Source organism: Aquila chrysaetos, chromosome 4, assembly GCF_900496995.4.
Source record: "Aquila chrysaetos chrysaetos chromosome 4, bAquChr1.4, whole genome shotgun sequence".
Taxonomy (NCBI): domain Eukaryota; kingdom Metazoa; phylum Chordata; class Aves; order Accipitriformes; family Accipitridae; genus Aquila; species Aquila chrysaetos.
In genome coordinates this window covers 14,475,032-14,501,093 of record NC_044007.1, presented here as the reverse complement: position 1 = coordinate 14,501,093, position 26,062 = coordinate 14,475,032, and the positions used below count along the sequence as shown (strand labels likewise).

The following is a 26,062-nucleotide window of genomic DNA, read 5'->3' as shown; positions in this document are numbered from 1 at the left end:
TGATAAACACAAGGCAGAGGTATATTTATTGTCAGATGAGTTCTCTTGCAGGCAAACACTTAAAAAAACCCCAGGTCATGACCTGACCAGTCATATAGAAAAACAATCATCAAACAAAAAAAATTTCTGGAGGTATAATGAGGGGAGGCACGCAAGGGAGTCCTACATGGATGATTTACCTGATTCTGACTTGTCGGATGAGCATAATCATTCAGGTGTTTTATGTTGACGAGGCATGCTCTGCAAAGTGTAACGCTGGCTAAATGGCAGTTTGTCAGAATCCATGGGAAAGTAAAAAAAATACATATTGGTTTGTATGCTAGAATTCTCCCTGCTCCCATGAATGTCATTAAGAAACTCGTTAATGTCTTTGAATACCATCTGTGGGAAATTTTATCTTCCACCTGTGACTGAAAAGGCAGACATCATCAAAATTTTTTATCACTGAAAGAAAAGCAGCCATAACATTAGAGGTGAAGCAGGCAAATACGGTGAACAACATATATCTTTCCATTGTCCTCCATCTTGTGAAGCATTTATAGACAGATGAAAAATGGTACACAGAATGGTATCGATTTGATTTGGCAGAACTTTACATTTACTTTGTTCAGGGGAAAATTATCCCAATGCATAGCAGTGCAATGGGGAATCACCTGCAGAAACTCACTGGTATTTCCTTTCATCTAAAATCCCAGCCAGCTCTAGGTTACCTAGGTTGTCCCTGGATAAGATGAGGTTAGATGTCTGTGCCTACAATTGCAGAAATCTCTTTGTTGGGATAATTCCTGACTCAAGCAGAATTTTCTTATTACTTAATTCTGTGATTCAAACCTGACTCATGAAATAGCAGAAAGCACCCAACATGCACAGAGCAAGCTGGGAAGAAAAGCTGCTCCATGTCAGGAAGGTTGGTCACTGGTTTCAACACTGGACCCAGGAATAGCCACTTCTGATGTTTGTGAGAATGTTTAGTGGATCTTGATTGCAGACAACAAAGTCTGTTGGCTAAATGCCCTGATTTTCCAAAGCTCTTATCAGTTGTACTTGGAGTTATTCTGCTGCCTTTTCCTTGGACCTTTTACTAATTTCAAGCAAGTCTGCAGGAACTGAAAGACTGTATGGGAAGTGGGACCAAAAAGATGTTGTATCCCAACGCTGTATTTTATTTATTAGGAGGAACTCCAGAGGAATGTTTATATTGAATATTCATTTATGTATCTCCACAGTATTAAAGAGGTCCGTGACTGCTGATGAGCTCTTGATGCCTGGAGCCCCATACGTAAGAAAAACTTTTACGGTATGTCTCCAGTATTTTTCTTTATTTTCTGCATGTTGTATGCATAAGGTAATCCAAACAGCCATTTTCTGATGGGATAATTAGAGCTTATTTGCATTTGCAAAGGTTTGTACTTTAAAATCCCACACTCCGTTATCAGTACTTCCACACATTTCAGGTCTGATTCTGCACTTGTTTATCCTGTCTTTATGCCAATGTAGTACTGCTGACTTAAATGGAGTGTAAAATTACATAAAGCCAATAACATTTGTATTATACAAACTCATCTAGCCTTTGTGCTCCTGGTAATACTTGCTCTGCAGGAGTGGATTACCTACCCAAATTGAAGTTTCCTACTTAGGTCTTTCTAGACTTTGATGGGACAGAAATTTTGATTCATATTCACTATTAGAGAAAACCTTTCTGTAAAGATATTTTTGAACCTAGTCATTGGAAGCATTGCTTTTTACAGCCTCCTAGTTCAACAAAAAAAGTTCATTAAAAGCAAGAGGAATCACTTGGATAGAGCCTTTCCCAAGAGTGATATAGCAGCCTGTATACAATGCCCTTTACTATGTGTTGGAAGGATAGAGATGTTGAAATTATGTCTTGCACCATTTAGATGTTACCCCCTTGAATTTCCTGGAGCTGCTTGAAGGTGATCATGTCCTTCTTTTCTTTCCAGATCGTCGGCGATGCGGTGGGCTGGGGCTTTGTGGTGCGGGGGAGCAAGCCCTGCCACATCCAGGCCGTGGACCCCAGCGGGCCGGCAGCCGCGGCTGGGATGAAGGTGGGTTTTCAAAATGGGATGATTTACCAGGGGTGCTTGTGCTGCTCAGTGAAGGTCTTGGGCTGCCTGTATTTGGGGAGGGAGAGGTGCTTTTGTTTCCACAGTTGAGTATCTTTGTCTCAGTTTCAGGCGTTTGTGCACAGTGAGTTCTGCTGCCTTTTACCCCCCTCCTGTTTCTTTTCTTCTGTCTTGGAGATTCTTCAAGTCCCTTTTTCCACGTGAAACTTGTTTATCCTTTCCAGTTTGCTTTCTTGATCTTTTCCTTTTTTTGTTTTGTTTCGGGTTTTTTTTTTTTTTGTTGGTTAGCTGGGTTTGGTGGTGGTGGTGTTTTGATTTTGGTTTTTTTTTTTATTTTCACCTTTTTCCAACTCTGCACAATTTTAGCTTCCCTCTTTACTTTGCAATTTATGTGGTTGCTGGTATGCAGCTTCTGGACTTTGCCTATGTAGGAAGAGGCAAAGTCAGACATACCTATTGAAAGTGAAGCTAGCATAATCTGTTGTTCACTGTAAAACAGTTAAGATTCAAGACGTTTTGGAAAGAAGAATTTATGACACTTTCATATTTCATAAAGAGTTGAAATAGTTTCATAAGTGATCTAAGAAGAAATAAATACAAATTCCATGAGAAGGCTTTTGTACGCCCATTGACTTACCTGTAGGTTTGGATCACATCCTGCATATATCTGTGAATAAATCACTGTCTTGTACAGTGGGAAAAATAAAAAAAGCATTATGCCAAGTATAGATAAAAGCGAGAAAGGGAAACTAGCTGCTACACCTACTCCAATGTCCAAGCTGGGCCAGACACAAAGATTAAATTACCAGTTTATGTCATGTTTTATTGTATGATAACAACACAGATGAAGGTTTCAGATGCATGCCACATGCAGCCCAGTTTGCCACGAATTTTGTCCTGCCTTCTAATTCATCTCCCTTTTCCATCACACTCACCCCAGCTGCCTCTTGCCCGTATATTCACACCCACCAAGCTGGAGGCAGCACGTGCTGCCGCGACTCCTGGGATGCGCATCCTGCCTATCGCGCGGTGCCAGACCTGCCATGGCACCCTCCTTAGCAAATGCACTACAGGGGTTTCTCCTCTCCGGGTGCTGCCTTTTTTTTTTTTTTCCAAATGAAACTTGGAAGAACGTACTGTCTTTGAAACATTTACTTTTCTTGAGCATGGGCAGGCAAAACTCCTGGGAGGGGGAATGGCAACTGCAGAGCCTGTTGGTGCACGCAGCAACCTGACGCATCCTGCTGGCAAACAGCTTGATTCCTGAGGGAGCTGGAATTTTTTATGTTTTATACAATACCTACATATAATATAAAGTTACATTTTTTTATATGAAGAGTATCATTTTCAAATAGCAATCCTGCCTAAAATTTAAGGGACTTAAATTGAAAAATAATTTATTCACGTGTATGTTCTAGATCCTGAACTTGGGAGTTTAGTACTTTACAGCATTTTTTACTCTCTGAATATAGCAGCTAGCAATAAAATAGATCTATTCTGAAACCTGACTTGTAAAAATAACTGTGGTGTCATATGTATAATCTTAGAGATTTCACTTCTGCACTCAGCAGCTTAGAGCTGAATATGGTGGGCCTTTGGTTTGTTTTTACTTTTGGTTTCATGCTGGCGGCCCTGTGACTAGACACTAGGATGTTTCAGTTAAGCTGGGTTCTTTCATAGTTAACCTCTGAAACTGGTTTTATGTACCAAATTATGTCCTCATATCTTCCATTTGTGCTCTCCATGCACTCATGTACTCTGATGGGGTTACAGAGGTTTGCCTGAACCATTCAAGACATAAGAATGTAAAATAGTTTACTGTCCTGAGGGGAGCAAACAGTATTTTAGACAGTAAAGTTGGAATATATTGCCTTGAATTTGCACAAAGGACAGATCTGGTTATTTGCAAAGGTGCTATCTTTATATAAAATCGCTTTTCAGAGCAGAATTGCACATAAAACATTATGGCTATATACTAGATGAGTCCCTGTTTAGACACCAAAATTGGCACCCCATTTTCAGAAACGCTGAATACCTTTAGCCCCTGGTGAAGAAACGCCAGTTTTATTTGAAACTAAGGGGTTTTGTTGAGGTGTTCCCATGGCAATAGGTATGTAAATTATAGTGCAGTATTTGAAATTTTTAAAAATCTATGTCACTTAATCCATCTGTTTACAGAACTCTTCAATCTGGCGAATTTAAAGGAATCGTATGACAGGCTTTAGATGACAGCTCCTTGAAAATAAACCTTCCCCTGTGTGGAAGCTACGGGAGGAGCACTTTGAAAATAGACTATTGGGCCTGGTAACTTGTGGTGGGCTGGTGCAAGAGGCTTTTGTCTGCCAGTGTTGCTCTGAGTGCTACACCAAAGAAGTGCTAACAAGGAAAGTTGGCTATGATGAAAAGGGCAAGAATTTGAAGAAGAGCCAAGACTTGGCGTTGCAGTTTGTAGAAAAGTTCTTGGCAGTAGCGGCAGGGTTTTTCCTCCTAAGGAGATGTATCCAGTGTAATTGTTTTTGGAAGTGTCTTTGTTTGTAAAGCTTGTGATTTTGCACTTATCTCTCTTGGAGAGCGCTATAGTCCTGCTCTGCATTAGGCTGGACAAACTGTTGAGAAAGGACTGCTGCCTACAATCTCATTGTCGGAGCTCAGCCTGTGCACTTAAAACTCTCCCGTGTATTACATATAGCAGTAAACATTACAGGCTCAACCTACCTGAAGGACTTTGTGGTGGCTTGCTTTCAGTTTGACCTTGGCTGGCCTCCTGGCCTGCTCCAAAGCGCTGTGAATTGGGGGTCTGAGTAGAAATCTCAATGAGCTTGGGACGGAGCTCTGACCGCACACAGCGGCTCTGTGGTGGGCACGGCGCTGGGCGGCTGGGATGCACGGGTCTCCGCAACACACGTGCACCTCTGCATAGCAGCACTTGCCATCTCCTTGTACGCGACATCCTCTTCTGGGGGAATTTTCAGACAATTTGATTCTGAGAAAATTGCTGCTAGCATGGTCTGCTGAAGAGGTGTGAGAGGGTGTTATATTTTTTTGGCTTTAAGTCTTGATACCTCTTCTGGGGCTGGTAAATAGGATTACCATTTCCAGTCTGAGGTTTCAAGTATGAAGCTGAGCAAATAATTTAATAAATATCTTGTCTATTAGCTTTATTAAAGTATTTTTAGACATCATTTGTTGAAGTGCGGTTGCCTGTGACAGCGTTGTGAAGAGCGTGGTTGCTGTAAGCGCATTAACAAGTGGGAGCTGGAGGCGGCGCGGGGCAATGAAAGGAGTCAGTGTTGCGATGCGTACTTGTAAGTTATTTGCAGCTCTGTTTTGCTGTCTGCTGTCGTCAGCAGTGAAAGACAGGAACAGCAGGATTTTGAAGTTCCTGGGTTGCTCTAATATTCAGTATTGACTGGCTGCAAAATTCAGGTCTCTGCAGATGACACTGCTAAATATTGCCAGTTGTTGTGAGGAAAACTCTTTTCCCCCTTTTTTCAGTGTTTTATTCTGTAAGTTAATTTCTGTTTTTAAGGTACAAGTATTCTTTGAAAAGTTACACAGCTTGACTTCAAACTAGTGACTTAAATTATGCATTACATGTTGTTATTTAGTGTGACGTCGCTGCAACAGAGTGTGACAAAACAAGCAGACCTAGCTTAGTGTGAGGCTTGTGAAAGAGACAAATTAATTACTCATTTTGCTGATTATCCGTTCTTTCCTTTGGCTGGAGAAATCAGTGCCCAGCTCTAACCTTTGAGGAATGCTAAAGTATATCTGATTCCTTAAACTGATTTTGAGCAAATTAGTATTTATACTAAAATTGCCAACGGCCACTTGAGCTTTTCTATCCTAGTCTAGTTATTCTTCATTTCAGTTAGTAGCAGGGAGTTTGGGGACCATGTATAGTCACTGGTACCAACCCCTTTTGTTCTGAGCTCTGCTTGGGGATTACAGTTTACAGCCAAGACCATTTCAGTGTGGTTCTGCTCTCCTGATCTTTAAAGGCTGGTGCAGGGAGGAGGTCAGCCTCATAAATTTTCTGCCTGTGCCATTGTCTTCTGCATTCACAAATTATTATTTCAGGTCTAGGTTCTCAAGTGATTTCACTAGCAGAATAAGAGCCAAATCTCAAGTGTAATTGAGTAGCCACTGTCTCATGGAGCAGATTGCTGTCAGGTTATCGAGGTCATCAGGCTCAGTCTCCCTGCAATCAAAGTAACATAGGTACTATCAGATTAGTCCAAAAAGTCCAAATACTGCCACAGTCACAAAATATTACAGGCTTGTAACATAAAGAACTAAAAGCTATGCATTATAAGGTGCCAAGTGGGGGGAAAACCAACCCCAAAACATGTGATGTCAGAGAAATTGCCAATGCCTTAGATTCTTGCAATAGGAAGAAATTTGAACTGTGAGATTCTCAGGAGGTTGAATGTACCCCATGCTGCAGAGAAATGCAAAGCCCATTCCATGGTCCTTGCCAATCTGACCTCAAACCTAGGGATTGCTTAACTGTTTGACAGGCAAGATAAACCAGTCTAAAAATCCCCCCCCCCCCCAATTAAATAATTATTCCCCCAGGAAAAAATATCCCATTTATGGCTGTGGCCAGTCTCCAGTGTTTTACAAGATAGTGGGAAAAGTAGAGAATATTGGACATCGTAAGTGAGAAATTTCTTTGTAACTCCTAAAGGCAGCCTACTGGGAACTTGAAGACTGGGATTTATGTTGTATAAATAAGGCACAACGAACATGCCTCCGTTTAACCCTCTCCATGAAGCTTAGGAAGGGAAGATACCTCAGTGTTTGGTGTTGGGACTCTAACTCTTTAAAGCACCAGGGAGATGCTTCAGTGCTAATTGAAGGTATCCGAAGGGTACTTTCACTATCTCATGTGGCTGAGCTTTAAATGAGAAGATGAAGTAGGTTTGGATAAATATTTATACTCTGCACTAGCATATGGTGTTGTTGAAGCAGATGCAATTCAGTCTTAGAATTCTTATCTTATACCAACATGTTACTGATTGTAGAAAAGCATAAATTACACAAGTTGCCATCTGTTTTCAATTACAGCATGAAAACACTGAGGCAGGTTGGTATTTTCCTTTAGCTGTGTTATCAGCTTGCTGCTGAATTTGATAATTACATTAGAGTGAATTCAGAATGAATGTATTTGGTAATGCGAACACTCAAAAAAAGCTGCTGACAAACTACTTTCATAGCTTGTCCATAAATAGAGAAGCAGCAGAGTTAAACGCGCATAGCCCTGCGTGCAATGAATGACACTACTGTAGGGCTTGAATATAAATGTGTATATGAGTTTCAAACATGTCTTCGTGAGTGCCTCATTTTCTGATAGTATTTAATTATAAACTATAACATAAAGGTCCATTCTCCTCCATAGAAATGTGGAAGCTGTATTCAAGCACCTGTGACTTTAGAGAAATCCAATTTTAAGAAATCAGATTTGATATTTTACCATAAAATCAACTCTGGTTTTGCAAAACCAAAGAAAGTTCAAACAAATTTTAGCTCCATCTTTCACTTTATGCAGCTGTAACCAGAACCTCAGATTTTATGTGTTACTATCTGTCACAGAAATTGGAGAGAGTGAGCTGAGTAGGGTAGCCATTAGCCTTGAACATCTTGTAAGTCATGCTCGAGAAGAGTGGTTGTCACATTAGGACGTGTGTTAAGAGCATAGTAAGAACATAATGGTCAAGTTTGGATGCAATTTTTTTTTCATTTGATCTTTAGTAGAAATCTTTCTAAAAGACTCTAAAGAAAAATTTAGTAAGGCAGCTGTGTTAGTTGGTGGCATGATGATTCAACAGAAGTTGGAAGAGATCAAATATTTGTGAATGTGAAAATACTCAGCTCTGCCATTGAACTTGAAAAATGGATTAGTGGTTTGTTGACCTTGACAACTGTTTAGCAGCGTGTATAGCACTCACTGTACTTTCCCGATCGATGCATGAATCTGTGCCTGGGTGTTCCTACTCTGTGTCTGCCTTCTCTTTTTGGTCTGTGGTCATCATTTGCTCAAGGAGTTTGCTGGTGAGCTGGGGTGATGCCTCTGTAACTGTCCCAAAGTTTCCATTTCCAGGGGTTGTGTTTAATTAACCTCAGTGAGTAGTTCCCAAATTTTTTAGAGAGTCCTGCTACCACTTTTCTATCCTAAAACCCTGTTACTCTAACTACACTGGGATTGTTGCCATCAAAATTATCATAGTAACATAGTTCTGTGAGTACTGGGCAGCAAACTGCATTACACCCATCTCCTCTTGTCTGAGAGTTTTCTGAATTCAGTCCTCTCACCAAACTAGGGGCTTCTCTTACTGAAGGAAAATGTGATTTTGGGAGCTGCATTGTGTTTCACTGCCAGAACTTTGCCTGGTTGCCAAAAGGAGACAAGGTTTGGCAAATCTTTGCTTTGCTTTGATTACAGAATACTACAAGTGCAACAACAGAGTCCTTATGTCCTTGATCATCCTTTGCATTAGCACAGTGTCTTTAGGCTGATTGAAATAATTAAATGTTTTCTCAGCAGTCCTCCTTTCTCCTCATCATTGGGAATCCTGGTGCAGCGTTGTATGAGCTGCTAATCAGTCTCTCTTCTGCCCCTTTGCTGTACCAGCTACTCAGTCTGTTTTATTCCTCTTCCATCGTAGAAGCCCTATCATTGTTGGACTTCTCTGAGTGTCAGGAGACTGTCTCAGAGACACTGTACCACTGGCCTGCTGGTTGAACCTGCCCCATGGTGGTCACATCGAAGACACAATTTGGATTTGGATTCTTCTTTACCCTGTCACAAACCCTCTATGCAACTACGCTGACTGTTTTCCTACCAGAATACATAGGTATAGTAGTCTGGGTTTAAACAGATAGAAAATGCCAACAAATCTGACATATTATCAAACATAATCAAAATATTTGATGAGTAGATCCATTTTGGTACCAGTACAAATGAAAAAACCTCTAGGTTTGCTGAAGTTTCCTTGTGTTTTGTGGGGCTGTGGTTCACAGTGTATGGTCCAGGTTTCCCAGTCTCAGAGCAACATGTAGATCCAAATGTACAGGCTGGACCTACCAACTCCCGTGCAGCAATGTTACACTGGCACAGGCTCCACTGAGTTTCAGACTTCAGTTTGTACAACTGTCCTCTTTCTAAGCCATTGTCTTCCCCCTCCTGATGAGAAATTTGTGTTTGTATTAATCCCAAATACTTTCTTTGTGACATACCACTCTGCCATCCCTGCCCAGGTTGTAACTGTTCTGGGGGTAGAGATTCTATTTCCAATGCTACCATATTCCAGTCTCTGCTAATCTTTACCAAAATTATCCTCTGTTTTGCTCTGTTTTCCACTAATAAATCATTAGACTCTAAGTATGCCATTTTAAAGCCATGATAAAGCTCCTGTCATCTTCAGACATGCCAGAATTTCATCCTATGTTCCTACTTCTTTTGGTAGATCTCCATTTTTCTGCTTGTTTCCTTTGTTTGCCTTGCTTCTTTCCCCACAGAGTTGTTTAAGGATCAGTTTGTTTTGAAGACATCTCTTCTGAGGCCACAGTACTTCTGTTGAAGTTGTTTTGGATGGTTAAGTGAAATCCACCCTTGTAAAGATGCCTCTGAGTGCACAGTCACCACCAGGTAGATGGGGTGCGGGACTGCACTTCCTTCAATGGACTATGGGCTTCTGTTCTTCTGAGTCAGTGAACATAAAATCACCTAAAAAAAATCAGACAGCTTTATACTGGACTAGAGACTAGGTGCTTGCTGTGGCTATCAGGGACTATTACATGATAAAGACATCAAAACTCTGCGTGTGAAAAGTCACCCCCTGAAGTATAGAAAATATGGGAAAGATCCACTTTCATGCAGATGGGCAGCGCAGTGCTCAAACATCACTCCAGCAGGATGTAAACCACAAACTGCACACACAAAAGAAAACAGAAAAATTATTTTTCTGATTTTCAGTCCTGTTTTTGAATGACAGGGTCCATGATAGTCACTATGGAGAAAGGAATTAAGGCAGTGGGAATTCCTATGTAAAATATAAAAGGAGTTAGTTTAGCTTTTCTGAGTATAAATTTCACCTTTAACAGTGAATTTCCTCCCCCCCCCCATCCCTCCCCCAAACTTATAGGACACAGGTTTAGCAAGGTTTTACTTGCTTATCTCAGACCTGAATTTTGGCCTGCAGAACAGTATTAGATTTCCAATAACTAACTCTGTGTGATTTTTTCTAAAGACTCTTTTAACAGAGAGAGAGTTTTACTGGGCAATAAAATGACTTTTTTTTCTTTACAACAACTGAAACCTTATGCAAATACAGAAAGTTTCATAATACCTCAGAGCTCCTTTTTCTGCATTCACAGCAGTTTAGTTGACATTAGAATCGAACTTGTTTGTAGGCCAGCCACCTAAAATGCTGTTGGGCAACAAGCGACCTACTATACTTGTGTCTGTACATTGGCTCCTTCTCATCAACAGCAAGTACAATTCAGAAAAAAAATTTGTTCGCAGGTTCATAATTGGAGGTCAGTGGGTTTTTTTTTAATTGAGTCACTTTATTTTAATAAAAAGTAGGTTTAAAAATTCTTTTTGAGTAAATGGTGTTTTATGGCAGGATAACCCAGATAGCTGAACACCCTGCATTTATGAAAGTGTTTTCTTGATTGTTTCTGAAGTCTTACAGCTGTAGCCATTCAGAAGGAGAGAAAGCAGTCTTGGTTTCAGCTGCACTGTAAAACAGGGCTGTGCTTGTGTTTTGATACAGCTTCCAAATTCCAGCATGGTCTATAGCCCATTGAACAGCGAGATTTAGTGCCAGCCAGAACAGCTGGGATCTTACCCTTGCTTGAGCTTTCTTAGGCTATTGCAGGTCACTCTTAGGTAGTCCAGGCTCTCTAAAGAGAGGGCTGTCATCTGAAAAACTTATCTGCAGAATGGCTGAAAACTTAAAAAGTGTACCCTAAGTGTCTATAAAAAAGATACAAAATTTGAGGCCAGTACAGCAAAATGCTGGCATTTTGAACTGCTTTTGATCTCAACTGAGGATGAAAAGCATTTTGTATTATTAGGTTCAGTTGCAATATCCATTTCACTTGAAGCCTTGAAGGGGTCCTCAGACACTGTTGGGTTTACAGCATCGTGGCTATCGCAGCTCTTTGCCGCCAGCGCTTTGGGGATGCTGCTGCTCCCCGGCTGCCTGCTTTACAGACCCTTCCCCGCACTTCTCCGTGTCTTTTCTTGTTTCTGCTCAAGACACAAGCTGGCTTCCTTTCATGATATAAGCGAATGATTTGGGAAACATGTTGCATTAAAGCCAAGGCTCTGTTTAGCTAGTCAAACACGTGGAAAAACAATTGCACTTTTGTCTGCGCAAACAGAGAGCAGCTGTTTGTCTCCAATGGCGCAGACCGTTCCTGCTTGTTACAGTCTTGATACCAGAGGGTGCTGAGGGTGCCCTGCATGGGTCTGACTGCCCTTGTAACTCCCTTGTTTGGGCTGGTTTAGGGACTGTTTTTAACTAATATGGGCCTTAAACAAACTACATTTAGTTAGTTTAGCCTAATTATATCTGACCTTGTAAGTAAACTGATACATAGTTTTTAAGTTCTTTACTCATTATATGTGTTTTTCTTTTAGCAACTCTAGTTTAGGTATAGATAGACCAGAAAAAAAAAAACCCAGAACACTAAAAGGTCAGCCCAAGCATAAAAAGACGTTATTTCTAAGCTAAGACTCCATGTTCTTCTGCTACAGATGCAGTATTTCACCCAGAGCCACCTTTAGCCATTTGAGTTACTTAACATTTTCAGAGCTGTTCTGTGGTAGGTATCAAATTGCAGTATACAATAAAAACGCTTATAAAGTTAAGCATGTAGTCACTGGTTTGCTTTCCTGATGTGGCCCAGTCCAGCTCGGCTTTACCTGTGGGTATTTCCCGCTGCAACTCAGATTAAGTCAGTCATTTTACACACCAATTCCCAATTAGGGCCATGAAAAGCAGTGACCTGTATTTCCCTATTCCCTATTTATGGAAGGTTTGCATTTCAGGGTATTAGGTCCTTACTGTTATTACCCTCCAGGTATGTACAGATAGCTTTCATTTACCTACGTGAGTAATACCCGTTTGCTGTGTTGGTGTTTGTCTGACCACTCCGTCAATCCGTTGGGGAAACTGTGCCGCTGCAGAGCTGAGACTTGCATGCAGGCTGAAAGCCACCCACCCCAGAACAAGAGTTGTTCTCATGGGCTATTAGGTCAGCTGGTTCCCCCTCTAATTTGCCCACTCTATTTGTGGAGTTTGCACAGCAATGGTTTCATTCTATTCCTGTTAAAAAGAAGACTTAAATTTCCATTAATTCCCAGCAGTGGGGGAGGGAGGGAGACAAGACACTATCTGAACTAATGATGAGGCCCTTTGAGAATCTATGACTTAATTTTATATTTTGTGAATTGTTATATGATGTTATAAGATATATTATTTTATTAGATGTATTTATGTTTTATTTTTATATTATGTAGTTTTTATATGATGCTGTTTAATTTCTGATTTTTTTTTCAGTTAGAGGCAGATGAGTTTGGAATACTATAAAAAATTTAGCCTCTTTTTTAAAAACAAAAAGAATTATGTAGCGAATGTATGTAATGAAAATATGTAATGAAGCCTTGCCCAGGCAAACCATCCATACCAGACTGCAGCCACAGACCAAGATGGAGAGCCAGAATTACATGCTTATGTTTGTAATTCTGCAAATGGAGTTGGTTTTCTCTGCTATGCATTGTACCATGCTCTGCTGGTATCCAGTTTCTAGCCCACTGATGGGACAGTGGGCCAGCTTAACACTGGTGTAAGGAGTGAACAAGAAATGTGTCCCTTTAGGGAGAAAATCCTGTGTTTATGCAAGACCTGGATACTTGCCTACTCCCACACCACCCACTCTACAGCCAATTACACATTTGCTAGAGATATTTACAGAGCTGAACACACAGCTGCAATTTATTCTGTTTCAACCAGTAACCTCAATTATGTAGAAAAGGACATTGCATGATTTTTAACCTTCTGGCGACACGCAGTAGGTTTTGAATTGTTAGGTTTCAGCTTTGATTTATTAATCCTAGCAAGATTGCATAAATTCTTTAAAAAAAAGGGGGGGGGAGATAAAAATCTTAGCTGGAAACATAGTTTTCAGGACCTCTGATTTTCATCTCTTTTCCTCATTGCAGCGTGACAATGTGCAGAGTGGGAGCAAGTACTTCAATGCTGCCTGTGTTTGCTTTTATTTAGGAGGTTAGTCTTGTGTCTTAGGCTCTTCTGTGGCAGCACGTTCAGCATCTCTGTAGTCTGGGGTCTTTGCTGAGCACGGGGATTCCTCTGCTTTATGGCTATGGGTTACCTATTAAAATAGAAGAGACCCTGTATCAGCATAAATGCAGGTTGTGTGTGTGAGGGTGTAAGAGAAGTTGAGCCCTGCGCCCTCTCTCCTCCACCCTTGTTCTCCTGCCTCAGATTTCTCTGCGCTTGTTCCTTCTACCCTAACATCCATCTTGCCATTGATTTCACTGGGACTTTATGTTATCTGAAAACTTAAGCTGCAGTTTACTGATCTAAGTGTAAGCTGCTGCCAGAAAGGTTGATCCTATCTTCACCTCCTTTTCATCTCCCTCTTTCCCTTTGCCTCCAGCCAGATACGTATCTATTGCCTCCTTCCTCCAACCATGTCAGGCACATCAGGGAACTTATTTTGCCTGGAGACAAGTCCTTTCATTTATTTATTTTTGCTGGCACAAGATTAAAAGGGAGCGGTGCCTGGCTTTGGCGCACTGCTCCCTGGAGCCAGCGCAAAGGGACTGGCGCACCTCTTGGGAGTGGAGGCACCAAGTCCTGCTATGAACCTTCCTCCCCTTTAGAAGAGGTTTGATATCCAGATCCACAGAGTCCTTGGCAATTCAGGCTGAGGGTATTCCTTTCTGCCAGCAGAAAGGGTTGTGGGGTCCCAGATCAGGTTACTGCTCCAGCTTTTAATAAACAAACCTTTTTTTCCCCACATTTCTTTTAAAAGTAAGATTAGTTCTTTACACCCTAAGGAAAGGGAAACGTCATTCTCTGGTGTTGTCACTAAGGGTTTTGTGTGCAAACCCATGGTGTGGTGTGTGAAGTAGAAGATGATGATACGGTAATTAGCTCAGAAGATTTATTCAAGAGATCTAACAACTGGCAGGGCAAACCCGCATGGTTACCCGCTTGTAAATAGCTCCTTTTTAAATGGTAACTGAAATAAAAAGTAAAAGCAGTGTAATTTTTTGTTCCTCTGTGACCAAATAACAGCCTTAAATGGGAGTGTTTACTTTCACTAATTTCTCAACTCCTTCATATTTCATATTTAAATTAGATTTTAAAAAATGACACCTTGATTTCCATTTGTTTGCTTCAGAGTGCAGCAGTGCTTGGGAGGCAGGAGTGGGAGCAGCGGTTCCCAACATTCCCAGAGGAGCAAGGGGAATGTGAGGGGAGGAAATCCCATTGGAAGGGTAACTCTTCCTTTAAAATGTTGGAAGCTTGGATGTCCCCTTCCTCCTTGCTGAAGGCTGGAAAGCTGTGTTTCAGATATTACATTCTTGTAGCACCTAAGCCTTCCTTCCCCCAATTTTGCTGAAATCTGTCAGCAAGACAAGAAAAGCCAAAGCAGGTATATTGCCTTTTTAAACAAGTGATGGTAAAGAGTATCTTTTCTTTTTTTGCTTTGCTTTTTCCTTCTCGGTTTCAGCAGTTCAGTAACTTTCATAGGTGAGAGCTGTGGCCATACCACTAGAATCAACCAGTAAGTTTTCTGTCTCGGAACTGGCCCAGAGTTTTAAGAAGTATCTATAAAGTGTGAAGAGCTTAATTTGTTTGATATTCTGCTTAAGACATCTCCAGGTCACTGACAGTTGCAAAATGTTAATCCTTCAGCCCCAGTTTGCATGGGTGCCTGTAAGAAAGGGTTCTTACTGAGAGCATGGCCTGATATTTAATAGAAATCAGGATCTTGCAGGTCTCATGCAGATTACACATAGCAAATAGATGGTTTTGCTAACCACACATGAAGAACCTTTCCTCTGGAAGATCACAGTGAGTTTCACAATACCATAATGAAACAATTATAAGCCTGAGCTACTCAAACTGGCCAGCTGATCCTTGTCCCTGTAGGATTAGTAGGACATGAAAAAAGCATTTATTTATAATTATTGAGGATATCTCTAGAACAGAAATGTAAGCAGGCTGTTTCTGTAATGGATTTAATTTTAATTTTCATTAGCAAGAAGAAAACCCAAACCACTAACATTGGACTGTTCTTTTTGAAATAGTTATATTGTCAGTTCTGGTATCAATTTTATTCTGTAAAATTGTCAAAATACACTTTTCTTTAGACAGCTCTGAAAGAAGTTATACTTAGAAGCTTTTATTTTAGTTCTTAGGAAAATTGCTGAAGAACTTTCCAGTGTTGAAAATAACTCCTACATTTGCCTGAATTCATCATTTCTGTTTGATGCTAATAAGGTTTAAAAAAATAAGACCAAAAAGAAACCAATACATTTTACCATGCATTTTGGGAATGGCTTGTCTTAAAGTAAAAATTATCTGTGTGACTTTGGCATCACATCAGATGATAAGAAGAAATAATAGTCAAGGGAGTGTGTCCTAGACTATCTGATAACTATATGTAAATCAGTGTGCATACAAATAATGAACAGAGCAAAGGGTTAAATCCAGTCTGTCTCATGGTGGACGATTGAGCCAGCCCTGATCCGCACACAGCTTTCCCAACAACTGCATGTTTCCGTGCAACATGCTAATAAGTTTTGAAGTACCTTGGTTTCAAAGGGATCTGCTTTGCAGCAGGACGTGGCCCTGGTTTGAGCTGCCAGCTGCTAGAAATCTGTTTCAGATCTCCACAGAGTCCAGGGGTAAAATCCTGGCTGCTCCAGAGCAAAAGATTAGTGCAAGGCTGGATTTCACTCTTTCTCTCACCAGCCTTTTTTAAGATTTTCCTTCATGCATTTGCCACATGTACAATAATATTCGCACCTTCAGTGGAAATGGATTAGTGGCAATGTTTTCAGCATCTCTTTATGCTGTTAACACTTGATGCCAGAGCAGCTATCAGTGTCAAACAGCCCGTGAAAACCTTGCCTTTTGGTTGACCTTGGTGCTGTTGGGGGAGAAAACTCAAGTGTGCTGGTAGAGACTTTGTGCTTTGCAGTCTTAGACCCTGAATGGTCCTATTACTGCCCAGATAATTGGGTAAAATATTAGTACTGCTGAAAAACAGTATTTTTGCCACTAACTTTAATGTGTCATTGCATAATCTAGATTCGTATTCAAGAAATTCAAGACTAAGTTGTATTTGGTAACATTGATTTCTTTGCTACCTATTTGATCTGTATTTGTAATAGTCTTTATACTTTCTTTCTTAAAGAGAAGTTAGCAAAGAAAAAAGGAGAGTGGATTCCGGACACTGATCTTGACACCGAAATGTAAATGATAAATCCATTGAGAATTAGAACCTTAACCCATGGCCACTGAAATGAGGTGCACGTTTGCTGCTGTGGAGAAGGGCAGTCCCCTAGCCCCTGCCCAGCCATGCTGCCTCCTGTATGCTGGCGCAGGCATTTGTGTTCCTCTTCATCTCAAGGCTTTTTAAAAATTTATGTCAAATTGAAGTGACTGTGTAATCATGGTCTTATTCTACTGTTTTGAGATGTATTATCTGTTGACTCTGCATAGCTGTTACTTGCTTCACGACCAGGGATGAACAGTTGCACTCACTGCTTCTTTAAAATTAAATGCTTTTTTTAGAGCTGTCCCAAACAACTTTGCAATCATCACTTAAACCAAATTCTGCAGTGGGAATTTCCAGCTCTTCATGATCTTTCACAGCACCCTTCTAAAAAGTGTACCTGGGAAAAGAAAGGAAATTTTAAAAGGATTTTAATATTTATATATAATATTGAAAAAAGTCCAGCAAGCAAGGCCTGTCTCCACAAGGACGGGTGACTAAAGCCTACGGTGCAAACGGCACCTGAATATCCGAGTATCTGGGCTAACTGCCTATCCTCAAATAATATTCCTGTAGCATTCATAAATATTAAGGTCATCCTGAGGCAGAATGCTAAGTAAGAATTAGTGACAGGTGTGCAATGTTTTTATTCAATAATTTGCTTTAAGGTAGTTGTGCAATTCCACGCTTATGCCTGCAGCCGGTCTCTGACATCCCTTGGGAGCATCCGGCAGTCATCCTCACCACAGCTCCTGATCAATGCTGGCTCAGCCATCCAGCCCCGGTGCAGGCAGCCCCTGCGAGGGAGCGGGGCTTTGGTTTGGCTGGCGGGCAATTCTCTTGGCAGGAAAATCAAGGGGTGTGGATGTACATCTCCAGGGCAGCTTGGCAAGACCAAGGAGGGGCAGGCAGCCAAAGCTTGCTGTGGCGGGAAGAGCAATAACCAGTAAGGGGCAGGAAGGGTTGTACAGCTCCAAGTACAGCACAATCCTGATTTTGGCCATTAAACGTTATGGTAACTAATTATAATTCCTCTTCTCACCATCTTCAGTTTGATGATAAATGGCATGACAAACCCTTGCTAACTTCTTTAAGCGGTAGGTTCCCAGATCCCCTCTGTTCAAATGTAAGCCCAAAGTTGAAGTTTTCCTTTTCCTGGGAACACCTGGATTTGGTTAAACCTTCTGTATATGCCAGTGGAAACCTGCAGAAAGACAGAGGTGCCTTTTCTGCCATCCCTACTTCTGTGGGCTGCTGTATGCCAAGGTGGGAAATTGAAATACTTAACAATAAATGTTTATTACTGTAACATTTAAATATTTGAAATTAATTAAGGGAGTCTTTCCATGTCAGTGTTGCTTTATTTAACTGTTATTGTTTCTGTGGTTTTTAGATCGTCACATCCTGACCAACAAAATGGTTGGAATTTATTCTGGGTTTTTTATTTTTTGAAGTCTGAGGGATGCTTATCTCCTGTCAAGTTCCTTGGAGAGCGATGAGGAAATGAGCAATAAAAGGCTCTTTGAGGGTCTTTTAACTTTAGTTTACTATCTATTATAGTTATTGATGTGTGGAAACCAACAGAGAAATTTTACATGTTTGTAGTTACAAAGCCCTTAACAGCTGTAGCTATGAGCTGAGCACTTACAGCTTTTTGAAATGTGTTTTTATAGATGCAACATTAAGTCATCATGATTTTGTAAACCAGTCTCCTTAAGAAAATTCCAGAGATGATAATATGTGGGTTGATATACTCAGTCAGGGCTGGTTTGTGGGTACTCACTCGCTCTCACTCATTTTGTAATTCCACCAAGAGAGCAACCCATGATGTGGGCTTTTTTGGGGCAGGATTGATGATGGCCAAAATGCACAAAGCAGCACTGCATTTCATTTCCCCTTGCTGGATGCAGCGCTGGATGCAGCACTGGATGGAAAAACAGGGTGGGGAGAAGAAAACTGGGTGAGTCGAGGCCACTCAGCATATTGAAGGGCCCAGGACTGTGAAAACCTCTTTCCCCTCATCAGGACTGGAGGACACAGCAAATGGCTCCACATTTCTTTATCCCTGAGGGAGCCAGATCTGGAATTTGCAGATGGGGGGCACTGCTCAAGTGATGGCCATGAAGAGGGCTTTCTGCCCGTATGGTGACTGCCTCTTTATTATCATCTCCTGTTCCTCATGGGCCTTTCCATGCAATTTTAGGAGAGAAGTACACTCTTCTGTGCATTGTCCTCCTCTCTACATTTCTCTTCTCATCTGGCCTGGGTGGACTTTTTGCATCTAATCCTATCCACTGGAAATGGTGAAACTAAAAAGCCATTTGGATCCAGTGCAAAGGACAGCACGAGGGCGACTGTTCTCAGCCTGTAGACATTGCTGATTAATAATACCGCCAAGGGCATACATTAAAACAAACACATCGAGAATGCAGACGTGTCAACTCTTGTCTTTTGCGTAAGAAATTCACTCTTTGGGATCCAGATTGCTGTTCAGGGCTGCGGTGCCTGTACCGTCCACATTTACACTACTGCAGCCCTTGTGCGAGTGGCTGGCCAGTCTGGAAAGTCTGTTCCTCTGCCAGGGACGTTCCCTGGAGGCCCCTGAATGCCCCTGACATGATCCAGCATGCAGATTTATCCATCACACGCTTGCATGCCTGTCCCTGGCCAAACACAAGTCCCATGCATTGGGATTCCAGTAACTCGAGAAGTCTGAGAATATGCAGCAGTAAAAAAAACATCAGCCATTCAACTTCCAAAAATTGCATTAAGCCAGAAGAGACAATGTTATTTCTGCAGGTCTGTTTTAAATCAACCCAAATATTATTCTGGAGCCAGAGCTATAATTCAGTAAAACTTGATACAATCTTGGAAATCCATAGAAAGCATTAGGAAATACCGCTGGAAGTTGAGAGACCTATAGATACTGCAATAATCTACATTTTAAACTAAATAGACATGCCTCTTAAATACTAATTGAGGCACACTGCAGATGATGATGGGTTACTTTTTCAACCAAAATCCTTAAAATTCAGAAGGCTTTGTCTGTATGCAAAAACTGAACCATTTTCCCAATGCTACTTGCAGCTGAAATATAGCATATGAATGTATAGGAAAGATACATCCATACTGCCATGGAAGTTGGCTAAGTGGTATTGCTGATTGCCATACTTTGATGATCATTTAGGCTACCAGGAAGGTTGACTTCCAGGATCTTCAGCTCTGCAGAGGAGTTCTGAGGGTAATGGGTAAGGTGCAAGAGAGAGGTCTGCCCTCTCTTCAGGGACTGCTACTGCCACTCTTCCTGTGCAGAGGCTCTAAGGAGCAGAGATTAAAATCATTGGTGGCATTTTTGATGAAATTTTACATTTTTGGATTGGCTTTGCTTCCTCTGTAATTTTCCTTAAATGGAACATCGATAGGTACATTCTGTACATTTTGTGCAAATACAAATTGAGTTTCACCACACGTTTTACTTGAGAGGGAAGGTAGTCGATGCACACAAGTTAAATGACTTGGCTTGCGAGAAAATCTGTTTTAGAGCTAGCACTGGAAGACACCAGAGCTGCTTCCCACCCCTCCTGCATACATTTCTGTGTTGTGTTGCTGCCTAAATAGGAAAGGTAAAAATATAAAATAAAGCCTGAAAATTTCTAGTGATACTCTCCTCATAGCTTCTTTCTTACAGACTCAAGATGACTTATGAGTAAGATAACCTTCTAGTGAATGTATTGTTTTCATTGAAACATCAGGATGATATTACTGTTGCTTCAGGCTCCATATTTTTATCATTAAAAACACAGATCTAGACACTACACATTTTTGGCCTTTTTACCAATACCATAATGTTATGATTAGATACAGAGAAGGCTTAACGTTTTTGAGGAATCAGTACTGTTATCTTTCTTTTCCTCCTCTGTTTTTTTTACAGTGGTGATGTGACTTTTTCTCTGATTAACTCTTTTAAGATATACAGTGCTGTTGGTCCGAATATTTCTATCAAGACTTTTTGGACAGAAGACGGCCTCTGATGATAAAAGACTTTCAGTGTTTGAATTTGTTATGGCTTTTAAAAACAAAATGTTAGCATATTTGAAATTAATTAATGAGCCATACTTGCTGAAGAAAACCAAAACCCATTCATATAAAAAGTCAATCTGTGTAGGAATATCTTCTGAAAATGGCAGTGACATCTTAATCCATCCTACTTAATCTTCCGTGATATTATTTCATAGAAGTTGGATCCTTTGGGTTCATGTTGTACCAGTGGAGGTTTTGGCACCGAATCTAGTGAAGTCATCATCCAGACCTTGCCCTGAGCCTGGAAACATGATGCATATTTTTACTGTAGCTACCAAGAACTGTCTAAAAGGGTTTCTATGAAAGTGTTTAAGACAAACTAAGGATAATAGACTCTTTGCAATGGCCAGAGCTGTCTTGTCCCACATTGTTTGCAATGCACCATTGATATCAGAAAATATCACTCTTCTAAGAAAAATATCATTGTTATAAGAAAAATGATTGATGTAGGACTTCAAAATTCCACAGATTTGAAAGTTGCAGTGATATTGCAAAAAATTTTACAGAAAATTAACTTGCCAGATTAATTCTAAGAAGTGTGTTTTTCTTAAGAATGCTGAATGAGATGGTATGAAGAGGTATGGAGGTTTTGCACACTCAGGAGTTGATAGTACATCTGTGTAAATAACCTTACAAAAAAGTGTAATGCCTAACTTTTTTTGCTGGTCGCTTTTCTCCTCAGGTTTGCCAATTTGTTGTATCTGTCAACGGCCTCAACGTTCTCCACGTGGATTACAGGACAGTGAGCAACCTCATCCTGACTGGCCCTCGAACGATTGTGATGGAAGTGATGGAAGAAATAGAATCCTGAGAAGGAAAAAAACTCTTACTGGACATTTTTGTGAGAGAAATAGTGATGACCATGGAGCAGCCTGACACAAGGAGGCAGAACGTTGCTGTGTCTAAATAGATGATTTTGCTTTTAGGGGAGGGGGGCTCTCTTTCATTTAACAATAATAGCACTGGTGATTATGCTAAGAAGTGAACAATACATACTGGCCTATTTTCACTAGGGGCTTTTCTTTGCCCGACAGTGACAAGGTTAAGGCCTTTAGGTTGTCTTTCCAGCCATGCCTGCATTGGTCAGAATGGTTTCCCACCTGAGAGGCCGTGCAGTCCACCATTGGATCAAAGCACTTCAGGAAATGAAAGAACCAAACACTGTGGGGTCAGGATGTCACAGATGGTTTGCATGACATACTTACGTTGGTAAACATCCTCCTGGTGTCCAGCTTTGTGCCAGGAGCATGTGCTGTCGCAGTTGCTCTCTCCTTGGGCTGAGGGACAGCTGACTAAATGCTGGCTTGATTGCAATCAAACACAAACAAACTGCAAATGCATGAAAAAAAGCTGTCCATTCTCTGTGGAGGGTACTCTGGTACGAATGTTTGGGCCTGACCGAATACATGGATTAGTCTAGAAAGAAAAATCATGCAAATGGAAAAGCGTGCAGTACTTTTACAAAACCTGTCTTTGAAAATCAGGCTTTTTGTTTAGATGCCTACGCACTGGTTTAGGTGCTCAAGTATAAAATGTTGATCTTGTTTTTTCCTTATCTGTAAAGGAAAGGTGTCTCGGCCTTGCTGTTTGTCACTTTGCAGAAATTTTGGACACCTTTATTCCTAGAAGAAGATTTGGTGGGTTGAAGTGGGAAATTCAGTGTTAGCATTAGCAATGATACATCGAGATGCTCCAGTAGAGAAAGTACATTTCAAATGGAAGCAATGTACTTAAATGTACATTAAGCTTGTTAGCACTTTCCAACCATCAAATGTTCTGCAAACTACAGACTTGCCACATGAATTGCATTTGACACTATTACTAATAAAACATTGTATTTAACTGACTCTTTTTCAAACAGGATTTCTTTGTTGATGGATTAATGAATCAAATATTTTTAAAAAATGTATATACAAATTCCATATTCTGCAGAGTTACGTGACTCCTCAACTCTATGACAAGAGGACTGCATGGGTTTTCTTTGATGTTTGAACTGAATAAACACATCCTTGTCCACAAACTTATAATCATATATTGCAGACTTTATCTGCTGTCTAAATTTTACAATTAAAGCTTGACTTTCTATATGAGCATACCACAAATCCTTCAATTATGGGCTGGGGAAAGTATTTTTTTCCTCAAATAATTTTGAAATATGTTTTATATTAAAAATTGTTCTCACTAAATACATTGCTCTTGCAGTATGTTTCTACCTCACTTAAACACTTCTACATCAGAGATGTAAAGACAGCAAGTCTTCAAAATCACATATGCCTGCAGCTTTGTAGGTAGAGGTCCATGTGTTCTTTGTTTCCGATATAGTATATCTGTGGTTGGTTCTTCACCATGAAAACTTCTCATATTCCACTAGTATGCAGCAGTGCAGGGAGGTATAAAACTGCAGCTGCGAACTTGATACTAACAAGGGACAAAAATGTTTGGAGGATTCTTTCAATCTGTCTTTTAGTATGACAGTTATTTATCCTGATTGCACCCCAAAAAATTTTGGTACACATGTATAACCCATAGCAGATTATACTCTACAGTTCATCTAAAATAAATAGTTGAGCACATAATGTTATATGAGATTGTAACAACTGTTGATGGTATCCACTAAGAACAGTTGGAAAAAATCCTGTTATCCCAGAAATGTGTCAGTATGCTACAAGTTTTTGATTTTGTGAATCCAGGAATGCTTCTCTAAATGCTCTTCTCTTCTCTTCTCTTCTCTTCTCTTCTCTTCTCTTCTCTTCTCTTCTCTTCTCTCTTTTCATTTCTTCTCTTCTCCTCTCTTCTCCTCTCCTCTCTTCTCTTCTCCTCTCCTCTCTTCTCTTCTCTTCTCTTCTCTTCTCTTCTCTTCTCTTCTCTTCTCTTCTCTTCTCTTCTCTTTTCTGCCTGGGTTGTTTTGGTGGCTTGGTTGGTATATACTTTGTACCACTTTCAAATAAAAATTCTACATGTTAGGCTAGGTTAAATATTAAAATGTGAAGTATTTCTGTAGCAAAATGCTAATGATACTCTCTAATGCCATCATGGATTCTTCTGTCTTACATCTCTTGCCTTAGTTAATATTCTGCTACAAGTTCCCTGTAGCTTACAGATAATTAAGAAACTGGGTCAGAATTTAGCTTAATAATGCATTACAGAGTGCACTTTAGAGTTGAGCAGAAAGAGTAGGAATGGGGGCAGGGAGAAATCTCTGCATATCATTATGTTACAGATTGGAGATGGCATTTTCATTTGCAAGATACGTTAGTCTCTATCACAACTGGAGCACCATTACTTGCCTGCTGTTTAATAGGGATTTCCATACTGTGTTCTCAACTCGATTGGCAATATGAAATTTAATTAATTCTTTCCCTCTTCGTCAGTGTCAAACTCTCATGCACTTCAGAGGGCACAGAATTTTGAGTATAATAGAGCACCTCGCTTCCTGCAAAGTACCAGGGGAAATGTAAGATTATTCACGGAAGTGAGGCATTTCAAGAGATGCATGAATATCGCAGTATGAACTGAAGCAAGAAACCAGAAAGGAAAAAAAACCCTGGCATCAGCAGTAATAACTTATTTAAAAAGATAGGCATTTTTGTAAGACTTAGTCTCTTAACATGATCACGTTTTTGGTTACTATAGATCTTGTGAGATCCTCTAATAAATCTTTATGCCTTAATAACACAGATTAGTGCCAGTCCTCTGCACATGTACATTTGCAAGTCATTTATGGAACATCTTCAAGCAATATAACAGTTAATTAAACTCAAGTAGCAGTTAAGCTAATTGGAGCATTAATTCATTGCAATATTTCTCCTATTTTTCTTCTGTTATATCTCCTACAAGATACACCATTTTGATTATCAAGATCAAATACCATATGTATACTATTGAACACAACTGGTTGCACAGCTAGTCCCATGGAAGGCATTTCACTCATGAAATAATGCAAGAATCAGGTGTATCACAATTTGATTGTCTGCATTTTAGGTCTCCACAGAAGCTGAAAATTAAATTGTCAGCATCGAAAAGACATAGTTGTGTCATAGCAGCATCTGCAATACAAGTGGGTCTGTCCTACTATCCTCTTCTGTGAGATTACCTTCAGGTAGAGGTTTGGGGAGGAAAAAGTCATGCAGTAGGAATGTTTCTCTTGGTATTTTCTTCCTTTTCTGGTTATATCCTCACTAATAACTACAGAGTGCTAGGGACGTGTCAAACACTGTCCCACAGTTACTGGTTTAATGGTCAGCATGTCCCCTCAGCATGGTCTAGACCTCTGAGAAAATTGCCTAAGCGTAGTTCAGAAAATAACATGAGATCAGAATTTGGGCATAGGGGTGCAGGCTTTCTTGTGCCTCTTGCCCTTAGGACCAGAGAACGGTCTCTATACTGATTTGATGTACTAACAGAGACATAGCCAAAGAGAGTAGTCTGAGGATGAGGAAGAAGGAGTGACTGCCTTCTTTCTTCATCTGCACTGACAGCTGTAATACATGGAGGTTTCCTTTTCCCTGTGGATGGAGACAGAATGATCAGATTATGGGGTAATGCTCTAATAATTTCAGATAACACTGGGAATTAAATACTAATTTTTAATGTTAATTTTGCTAAATAAGAATTATTCTAATTTTAGAGACAGGAAAAACTGAGACAATATGGTTTGCAAAAATGTTTGCTTAATGCGAGACAGACTGAGAAATCAGTTGTTGCAATTATGAGTATTTTCTTCCTAGTGTATAATTAGAACTAGATCACTTGTATAAGCGAAAAAGCATGTGTATGTCACATGTATAAGTAAAGCTAGGCCACACCACTCTTCAAACAAAGTGAGAGAATTTCTAACCTTTTACAATAAAACTGCCATTAAAAGTTTCCATAAATCATACTTTTGAAATTTGTCTTTCTTTATCTGGTGAGTGATGTGGCTTATATTTTTCACTTATATGTGTAACTTATAAAAACAGAAATAGTAACTGCCAATGTAATAATTCCTTTTGTATACACACAGTGCAGATAAAAATATCATTGATGCTCCAGAGAAGCTGAGTGATTTTAAACCATTAGATTTCTCTACAAACTTGTACATAAATAAATATTTACACATCCATTTTTAAAATGAGCCATTAATGCAAGACGTAATCTAAGAATGTCAACCAATGTCACAGGATTCAATGATACAGTTAATTTTTACTATAAAAAGTGTTTCATGCATAGCTACTTAGTCTTTATACTTGCAGTTCCTCAGGAAAATTCAGAAATATTCAGAAGGGACTAGCTATATCTGTCAAACGGAATGTCTTCTAGAAAAATGGCAGTTGTTTTGCAGTTAGGTATCCATGCTCATATTGTCCATG

General features: G+C 40.1%; 1 protein-coding gene across 3 annotated transcripts in view; it reads left to right on the top strand.

Moving 5' to 3' along the window:
- Positions 1-22,560, top strand: part of DEPTOR (DEP domain containing MTOR interacting protein) — a 78,165-nt gene extending 55,605 nt beyond the window's left edge. For 2 of the 3 annotated variants that reach the window (XM_041123027.1, XM_041123026.1), the window contains 4 exons: positions 1,227-1,297; positions 1,962-2,066; positions 8,753-8,941; positions 21,397-21,483. In XM_041123027.1, coding sequence (XP_040978961.1) covers positions 1,227-1,297; positions 1,962-2,066; positions 8,753-8,917 — 341 coding nt within the window. In that variant the 3' untranslated portion in view covers positions 8,918-8,941; positions 21,397-21,483. Of the gene's footprint in view, positions 1-1,226; positions 1,298-1,961; positions 2,067-8,752; positions 8,942-21,396 lie in introns of all 3 variants that reach the window. The other variant, XM_030011630.2, reaches the window with a different exon arrangement.
- Positions 22,561-26,062: the final 3,502 nt, after the last annotated feature.